Source organism: Cajanus cajan, chromosome 1 (genome assembly GCF_000230855.2).
Source record: "Cajanus cajan strain Asha chromosome 1, NIPB_CcT2T_4, whole genome shotgun sequence".
NCBI classification, from domain to species: domain Eukaryota; kingdom Viridiplantae; phylum Streptophyta; class Magnoliopsida; order Fabales; family Fabaceae; genus Cajanus; species Cajanus cajan.
In genome coordinates, this window is record NC_138517.1 from 32,188,281 (window position 1) to 32,198,617 (window position 10,337).

At 34.3% G+C, this 10,337-nt stretch overlaps 1 protein-coding gene across 2 annotated transcripts; it reads right to left on the reverse strand.

The window, feature by feature from the left end:
• Positions 1-1,996: 1,996 nt before the first annotated feature.
• LOC109803672 (glycosyltransferase BC10) lies at positions 1,997-10,337 on the reverse strand. Of its 2 annotated transcripts, none has more exons than XM_020365350.3 (11): positions 9,978-10,337; positions 8,289-8,740; positions 6,896-6,994; positions 6,047-6,147; positions 5,868-5,939; positions 5,646-5,736; positions 5,066-5,146; positions 3,842-3,901; positions 3,642-3,764; positions 2,790-2,828; positions 1,997-2,709 (listed from the first exon to the last, which is right to left on the reverse strand). In XM_020365350.3, exons 2-11 carry the CDS (start codon positions 8,670-8,672, stop codon positions 2,581-2,583), a joined length of 1,179 nt encoding a protein of 392 aa, XP_020220939.1. In that variant the 5' UTR covers positions 8,673-8,740; positions 9,978-10,337; the 3' UTR covers positions 1,997-2,580. The 2 variants fall into 2 exon arrangements, with proteins under 2 accessions (XP_020220939.1, XP_020220940.1); XM_020365351.3 differs by having other exon boundaries at positions 9,850-9,990.

The window sequence follows — 10,337 nt, forward strand, 5'->3', positions numbered from 1 at the left end:
GTCCCACATCGTTCAAATAAAAGAATGAATATGGTTTTATATACACACAAAGTTTTCATTAGTAGGAGACCTTTTAGGTAATAATCAAAAGCAAAATTATGAGGGCTTAGAACCAAAGAACAAAAGCTTCCTAGACCCATTCCTCATGTTCCAATAGGTGGAGGCAATGTGTGTGTGGAAACCCTCAATGCACAGTAAGTGGTATCATAGTTGATGATGTAACTGTCTCAACGAGTATGATTAGGCATGGCAACGGGGCAGAGTGGGGGCGGGTTTTATGTTCCCCACCCCCGCCCCCGCAAATTTAAACTGCCCCCCGCCCCCGATATCTACTGGAGATAAAATCTAGGTACCTATTCTCATCTCTAGTGGGGTTCGGGTTTCCTTGCCCTGCCCCTGCCCCCGCTCCTACTTTTTTTTTCTTTTTTTTCTTTTCTTCTTTTAAATAAATATGAATAAATTTTTTAAAAAGTAAAAGAAAAGTAAAATATAAATATTTCTAATTTTGGTTTATATATATATAAAAAAAATTAATTATATTATTAAGCAGGGCGGGGGCGGGTACGAGGACGGGGGCATGGTGGGTATTAACATTCTCGTCCTTGCCCCTGTCCCCAATTTTATCAATTGGGAAAAACTCGAACCCGAACCCGAACTCGATAAACACGGTTTTTCCCGTCCAGATCAAGGCGGATTCAGACGGGTACCCACAAGGGCGGGTTAGATTGTCATTCCTAGGTATGATGGAGTTAGAAAGTGGATCCGGATATAGGATCTCTTGTATTGAAGGTCTTCCTAATGATGAGGTCATGTATGGAGAGTTTTATGATAACATAGAGGGTTAAGAGGCATATCTTACTATCATGAGTTAATGATAGAATGGTAGTGCAAATACCTAGAGTGTGATTGAGCTATATAGGTCACCATTAAATATACTCATAAACTAGCTTTCACTACAAAAAAGGGGTTAAACTATAGTCTTTTGTTTGAAGAGATGATTGTTGACATACAATCAAAGTTTCACATTGTTCAAATAAAAGGATGGGCATGAATTTTATATAAACACAAAATCTTTATTGGTAAAAGATTTTTTGAGTAATAACAAAATAAAATCATAAGAATTTAAATTTAAAATAAATAATATTTGTGTGAAAATTTCCGGTGCACAAAAGTTTCATAAGAAAACACATAAATCATTTGGTATATAATCCCATGCTTAATAGAGTTTGGCCTCTAACTTGGAACCAAGCTAGTCAAGTCAAATCAAAAAGAACTCTCTAACTTGGAACTAAGCTAGTCAAGCCACATAAAAAAGAACTCTTGAAAAAGTTACTGATATTGCCCCGTATTCATTAAATATCTCCAGTTGTAATTGAGTACTTCTGATAGCTTGAATATTCAATCCAATGTCGTGGCAGAGTTGGATGAACTGGTGCAAGCCAGGTTTCCTCAATGATCAATGGACTAGGCTCAGGTTGAATCAAGTCCAATACACTCCATGGCCTTGGAGTAGAAGCAGCATCAGGGAATCTTTGATAAAAGAAATTATCAATAAACTTTTCTCAATTATCAAAAAAGTAAAGAGAAAGTTTTTCTTTTATCAGCGGGAAAAATTAAAACGGCAATTAAAAAAAAAAAAACAGTAGATCTGTAACTATAACTTTTCTCTGTTTGATTGATAATAACTAATTTCTCTTAAAAGAAAATGTTTCTCTAAACCAATGATCATCTCATAAAATTAGGGCAGAAATTATAATATTAGTTTACGGTCCTTTAACATTGAATTTCCCTAATCACTTATTTTTGCTCACTATTTTATTTATAATTTTATTTACATTCAATTGCCTACCTCGACCCTCCCTGTTATTTTATTCTTGTTTTTAGATTGATAAAAGTAAATCAAGACCAATACTTATAAATTCGACTCGATTCACTACTCTTAACTAAATTATTTACTAAAAAGTAGTATTTAAAATTCATTGATATGACAGCCATGGATCCGCAAGCCAAAACATGTAATTATCAATTTCTTGGTTCACTGAATAAGTACAAAAACTAGTAAATAAAAACTACTGCTGCTATATAAATCCATAAAATACAGTTTCAAAATTAAAATTACATATCCTCGTGGTATCAAACCCCACATTTAAATGCATCAGCCGCAACAGGAGGCTAGGAAGATTGCATCAAGCAGTAAACCATGAATTTCTTGAGAACAGGTAACATTTGTATTTTCAACTAAACAATATGCATTTGCAAGTTTTACAAAGACGAACCACAAAATGGATTGAAACGATTCCCCCAAAATTTGTCGTGTAATCAGAAACCTTTAATAACCAAAAATGTAAAAAGTGGGGAGATGAGTCGAGCTATTGATCCCATTCCCTACGGAACCAACACTAAATCGTTAGCCTCCTATCCAACATAATACATTAGGCCACCCTAACTGCGATGCCAGTGTAGACCTTGCACTCCGTAGTATCAATGATTATGTAATTTACAACTCTTGCCATATGAGAAACCAAGAGGGGCCGAAAGCAACAACTGATCCGACCAAAGAATCGATCAAAATTCACTGGCTTAAGGTGATGAGTAATTAGAAAAAAGTTGCAACAAACCGTCCAGTGTTCCAGGAGTGAATTTCCTAGCAAATAGATAACATGGCTTCTGAAACCCATTCCATAAGCAAGGCCACTTTTGTACTTGTCTCTGTAGCAACATGTACTACTTGTTAAGTCGCTTAATGCATTCTCAATAAATAAAGGAACAGAAGAGATCTCAGAGCATACCTTCTCATCACTGGTGACGTGCACACTAACATCAATGGACTGCAATTAAGATGGAGTTATGAATATCCATGAGCTCATCAATTAGAAAACAGTTGGAAAGAGCAGTAAAGCAGATAATTCATTATTTTTCCCACAACACAAGGAAGCTTAAAAAGTTGCTTAAATGACATGATTGTACTACATAAAGGCAATTGATTGCAGTGAGATAAACACGATGAGACTACATACTTGAATAAAAATATGCCAGTTTGACAGATTTCCAATTTTCTGGGGAAACTATAAAAAATTAAAGATAAATCATATATACGAAACCCAAACATCTATAGACATAGGCTACATTAAGGAGATTCTTCATCATGGTATCTTACTATCTTTTTTTCCAATTTTTCCAAAAGTCCAATGTTTTGTTTATGCTAAAAATAAAGGGGGGCAAAATTGTCATCAGAAGTTAACCACAAAATTGTGGTTTATTTACACTGCCTATTACTTAGCATATGTTTCGGAGTGAGATTTTAAACTAAAGAAAATGGAGGGTAATTTTTTTTTTAAACTAAGAGAATTATATAATGTTTATAAAATGAAAAAAAAATTAAGACAATAAGTTTTCATTTAATATATAATATTTTCTTTCATTTAAAAATTATTATATGAAAGAATATTTATTACATACATACATATATATATATATATATATACTCTTTTCCTTCCCCTCCAAAATACACACCCAAACATACCAAAGGATTTCTTTTGATGAGTTTCTAATCAAAAATTTACTTTTTTCACCGCATCACATATGCCTATTTCGGTAGTTAAAAATTAATAGGAACCGTGTATGTTGCAGTAGCACTATACCGTAATATTCTTCAAAAGCTCAGACGTAACATCCTGGACCCTATATGATTTTGGATGCCATTTTCTCTCAGACCAGTCAACATGAGTTACTGACCAGTTCGAAATTCCACCAGGATCAACAATCTAAAGCAGAATCGTAAGCCAATTAGCTGACAGTTGAAACTGTAAAAACAGGCCAGTATTACAATAGAAATTCTCACCTGGAAGAAGGTAGGTAAGTAATGCTCATCTGCAATGCAATTTTTCCCATCCAAACCAGGCTGTAAAAGCACGTTAATGATTGAGCATAATCAAGTTTAAAAAATTATTAAACTTACACATATTTGAGAGTGTGTGTGTGTATATATATATATTTGCCACAATAAGATGTTCCTTTTTTTAAGTTTGAATTGCAGTACTGGATCTCTAGGATTTTAATTTAACATTCTGAATATCAATAGAAGCGCACAAAGAAATAATAATAACAATTTTATCATGTACCAAGACAATATGAATATTTTCAAAAGAGCTTATAACTGCATATAAACAAAACATATTAAAAATGAATTTTCCTAATGTAGGGAGTGAATTTTTAAAATGCATTTTTACAATATAATTAATTTTCTCAATATTCTTGTAACAGTAAAAAAAAAAAAAAAAAGGCAGAAACGTATTCTTGTAACAGTAAAAAAAAAAAAAAAAAAAAAGGCAGAAACGTCTTCCCCAAAGAATCCAGTTCTTTATGTTTGAAGAAAAAACATCTCTTTCAAGGGAAGGAATATTACAGTATGTCTAAAGCTTAATTCTATCAAGTAAATGTATGTGATGATACAAGACTTCAGCTAAAATGAAGAATGCAAAATCAAAACAGTATTTATTTGCTAATGTCTATGTCATAGGTAAAGACACTCTCATGGCTCTGTTAGGAATAGCAGCAATTGTAAATAGTTAACTCTGTCAGCTGTCAGTTTCTGAGTGAGTTTGGCTTGCCTAGATTCTGTTAAAAGTGTTCAACTGATTAGTCAGCTTGCTATCTCTAAATATAAGTGCAATAGGACAAGGTACAGGAGTTGATTATAACTTCACAAGTATAATTCTTTTCATTTCCTTGATTCATTTTATTTTCTACTCCTATGAGTTCTTGTTAAAAAGCTTATTCACACTAGCTCTAAATATGCCATGATTATGAGATGGAACTAACTGCAGAATACATATATCGCATATAAAACTATTTCAAGTAAATCATATGCCAACGGCATGGCATGGCACCTAGTCAACCCTGTGCTTTGACTGTAAAAATGAAATACTACACTTGCTTGGTTTGATGGCCGTGCCAGTTTAAGACAAACTTAGTATTTGCAAGTACAAACACTTAAGAAATTTAATAAAATAAATAAAAGAAAATTGCTTTAAAATTTAATGGCAACAAAATATAAGAACTGCACCTGACAGTAAGCCCGAAATTTTGAGTAATACAGATTGTCAGCCATAACTATAATAGCATGTTGCCGCTTCAGTGAAAACCACTGCATCAGGAATCTAACAATGAGGCAGAGACATCTATATGGATGACATATTTAAATGAGCTACAAATTAAATTATATAAAAACAATTGTGCTCCTCCACATCGTGTGTGGTGATATTAAAGAACAATAGGACGCAAATTAGACTCCAGAGAAGTAAAAAGGAAAGGGGGGGGTGGGGGGGGGGGGGGGGGGGGGGGTTTCAGGCAAGAACAAAGAATTACTTCTGTTATTTGATAATCTATTCACCACTATATTATGAGATAAAAGATTTGACTACTGCCAAGTGTTGCAACCGATGCTTTAGTAAAGCCAATAATATTGACATAAATCACAGCCACCTCCTATTATCCAATTGATATCCTGTGAAAAGGGCTTTGCAAATAAAGTTAGCCCAAATACTACGTTCCAATTTCACATTCCATGTAATCATAATAAGCGAGCAAAGTTTCTATTTAAAACACACAATTCCCTTAAAGCAGCCTATTTTGGGATAATATACCTGTGCACCCTTTCTAAAGTCCTTCATCTCAACTTCAGGTAACATCCGTTCTGAATACCTGCCATTGCCATGAGGACCAGGATCCTTAAAGCTAACAAGAAAAAGAAAAGGTACCATTAGTCGAGGACACCAAATTGATAATATAAACAGAAATCAGAAGAACAACCCACTCTACAAAAAAAAACACACGGCTATGTATATAATATGCAAAGCATGACATACCAGTCGACGAAGCTGATATTTGTATACATCAGATAATCAAAAATATAGTCAAAAGTATACAACGGCACACAGCTGCAAAACCAAAGCAAAAAGATTAAAAACTAAATTAAATATATATAAATAATCTAAATTAATCGGCAATAACAACAGAATTAAAAGCAATATCATGGTCCATTTACCTATCAGAAAGTAAAACAAATTGCTGGTTATCAGGATCTTGTAAAGCATTTGCCAACAGTCGCCGTTCTGCATCAACCATAGATATTTTACCCCACACCACCTGCAATAAGGTGACTAACTATTATCAAAGTTGCTAACTACAATGCAAGTAAACAATAGATTATCAGAAACAACTGACAATTACACTAAGCTACCACAAGAGCTACCTTTAGAACAAAGTTTAACTTCGGAATAATTCAGACTTATTAGGAAAAAAATGTCAAATAATGAAAACAAGATACGTTGTGGCATTCTCAAAAATAGTAAATTCACAGAGGTAAAACTAGACTGGACTTGGTGGCTTATAAGGTTATCCTATACTTCTAACATTATGCAAATAAGTAAACAGACACACTGTAATCTCTTAACAAGAAGTATAGTGTGAAATTGGGGGATTTGGTTACACTGAATAATATTGGCATCTCAGATGATCAGGTTGACACAGTTAACATTATATTCTTAGACATGTGTATTAAATAGTTACAGCATCAGTTAATCTCTCAAGTGATAATAAATCCAAAGGAGATTTTAGTGTCATATATTTGGATGCTCTAAACTATTTGGTTAGAACAAAACATACATGTAAAGAGGGTACAAAATAGGAAATTAAAGAGGAAAAACAAGAAGTTACAACATTGAACAATGATTTAAATAAATACACAAACATATGAGACAAAACAATTGATAGATGACACTAACAAAACCATCAGGAGACTTGTTGCAGACCTGGTAACTATGTAATATGTATATCCCAACTAACAAAATAATATATGGCAGTAAACAGAACAATCATGAGACTAATTACACACCTGATCACTGCGTATATCCCGATTAACAAAATATCGGCTCACATGAACTGGTTTAGTCCTAGATGCATGCACATAAACAGAGAATTTCCCTTCATGTCCCTACCAAAACAAAGAAGAACATTCTTCCAGGTAAGCAAACACTAACATGATTCAGAAGCAAAGGCAATGGAAATCAATCAACAAAATTACAAATACAAAGGTTCATTCTGCCATGCTTGTGTATCAAGAATTTATGAAGAAAAAATATTTCACATTTTGTGCTGTACATTTATACAAAATAATAGTTTAATGTCATGTTTGGACAAACTTCTTCCAAGTATTTATAGAAGAAAATAAGAAGTAAACATGAAATAAGTTTCTTTATAAACTAAAATTAACTTATGCATAAATTAAACAATTAGTTTTTGGAGAAGTTAACATAAGATAACTTCTACAAATTATGTCATTCTTAAGTCAATTTTACCTTATGGAGAAGCCTAAGGCTCAAATACTAAACCTAAATATCAACCCCATTATTTATTGATTTCCGATAGGAATTCATAAGGGAAATAGAGAAAAGAAAAAAAGTGACTTTATTTCTTGAATGAAAAATGAGCATCCAATTAAGTTATAAATCATACAACTAGGTATCTTGCCCCTAAATGCCCAAGCACCAGAAAGACCATTAACAAATTTCAGTCAAAGCACTTGCTCAGCACTCAAATAAGGGTACAATACACCACTACCCTTGTTTATCATTCCAATTCAGTCTCAAGATCCCAACAGAAGGAATAAAATTCCCAAATTATCAAGTCCAAACATCCTGATGCTTCTCATCTTAGCACTTTTAAAAGTCATAAAAGACAAAGGAGTCACGTGTAGTTTAAAAGTCAAGATTATGCTAAATATCAACTGAATTGTTAAGCTCCTACATTCTCAAGGATCATATGCTTTTAGAAGTATCACATATATTTTAAAAAGGAAGTATTAATATAAAATGCAAACAAGAACAAAAGTACATGGTCGAAGAGAATATTTGTTTGTATTATTTTAACCATAGAGGAAAACACATTAGAGTTGGTTTGGATACTGTCTAGAAAGCTTTAGAGAGCTTATCTATTGAAAATAAAGAGTATTTTCTGGGAGAGAAGTTCTTAAAAGTCCTTTTGAGCTGATATCCAAACATACTCCTAATTGATTTAGTATGAGAGAAACAAGAACTTGCACATCCTAACCCTGTTACAAATTAGCCATCATTCCTTGTACAATTGACATGCCAAACTGGCTCAAATATTTGTTTGTACCAGAGAATATTTATAAAAAACAAGATATGTGCATGAGCTGACATAATGCATCAAAATAATCAAATAATAATCATAGTTCCAGATAAAATAAACATGTAAACATTCCTTACTTGGAAAAATTTATCCCACAATTTTTCAAATGGTAGAGAACCAGGAGTCAAAAACATGAAGGCAACTTTTGGATTCTTTGAACGAATTGGTGGTGCATTCAAAATATCTCTAATAACAGCACGTGATGCAATCTCATCATCTGTATATTCCCTTGCAGGAACAGGTGGAAGCCAATCAGCAATTGACTGGCACCTTCCATTTGAGAAGATGTAGCAAGTTGAACTGCTTTTCGGCGGGTAGATATAAGCAAATATTAGAAACACGCACACAAATAAAACCAAGAAAATAATCCACATAGGCTTCTTCATTGGGGGACGATGACGAGACCCAGGCAAGATCTGCACATCGCCCATGCCTGGGCGCCATTCTTTTGCTGTCTTCATCTATGCAAGTGAATTACGGTTTTCACTTCACATCCAACAAATATTCCTTTCATACATATTCAGCACCCCTAAAACACAACAAATAAAGACAAATGACCTACAAGAATTCTTCAATGGACTGATGCAGAAAAATAACACAAAAGGAAGATACATTAGCAAACAACTCAGCCATTCAGATCCACTCAGCTGAAACCAACATGTGGACCCAGACTGATATCCACGGTGCAGGCTATATAAAAGATTCACCACAAAATTGACTGCAATAACTCCTCCAACTTTTGACAGATACATTTTTCAACCCCGCATAATTTATAGTCCAATGAAAATAACCAGGTCACAAATTCCAAACATGAAGTAATAGATGGAAAAATCAAAATATCCTAATATCCATTAGAGATTAGACAATGCTAACTGACTAACCAACAAGTTGTGGGGAAAAGGAAGGAACTGATCTGTGAAAGGTTGAACCCAAAATCAGAAGCCATTGTCTTAAACCAGTTTAAAAAAGAAAAAACATATATTTACATAACCCACACACCCCAATCCGATCCCACAAAGTCCCAGTTCCCCAATGGTTAGAGTGAATACATAAATAGACAACAAAACCCATGATCGACAGAAATTATTAGGTGTCTAGATCACTAAGTATTCATAGTCCCATTCAATCACTATATGACTTTCACTCAAGTTTTTCAATCGACAAGAAAAAATTAATAATACTTAATTCCATGTCATATAAAGACAAATTATGAACCATGCCGTGAAAAACTACCTAATAATTTCTCCATGTTCAGGGTGGAAAAGCGATGCATCTCTAAAAACCAAAATTACACAACAAACTCCATTTCCATTCCACCGCCCCTTTACAGTTTAACCAAATACGACAACAACATCTAGGAATCAGAAAAGGAAACGTCCCAGAGACAAAAACACACGAAGCGTGAAAAGTATTAGAGCATTTATTACCAATCATCATTTTTTTTTAACTAAAACACAAGCAATCAATTCAACCAACGTGTCATTGTTTCCAATTCCAAGGAGCACCACCACTACAACTAACACACAAGTGTCTACCCGAACAAAGACCACTTAAAAATTCAAAAAACACAAAAACACATCCAAAAAAAAAAAAAAAAAGTCATCACCGTTCAACCTCAGAGATTGAAATTGAATTAACCTGCATAACACTACACACTCCCACTTAATTCTTCTCTTTGAAATCCTCCGAGGCAACACGAGAAACAAACCGAAAACAGTTGAAATCCAAAATCCATCTCTCTCCCCCACACGAGTGGCGGCACGTACCTGCGAGGCGAAGAAGACGAAAGATTGGGACGTGAATGGAAGATCTCCGAGAAGAGGAATGGGCGTTGAAGGATCTAACCATGCAGGATCACAGAGAGAAACACGAGAAGAGTAAGAGAGAGAGTTAAAACGCGCGTTTGGTTCTCTCTCTCTCTCTCTCTTTGATGTTGCTGCAAGTGAGTGAGTTTGTGACGGGTTTTTCAAAACGCGAATAGTTTCGGTTCTTTTTTCCCTGCGCTGTGCGTTTCGCTCTCTCTCTCTCTCTAAAAACCGAAGGGGAAGTGGGTGAAGACGACGACGAAGAAACTGCGTTTTGGCTTTGGCTTTTGCGTTGCTCCCATCCGGCGATTCGTCCATCTT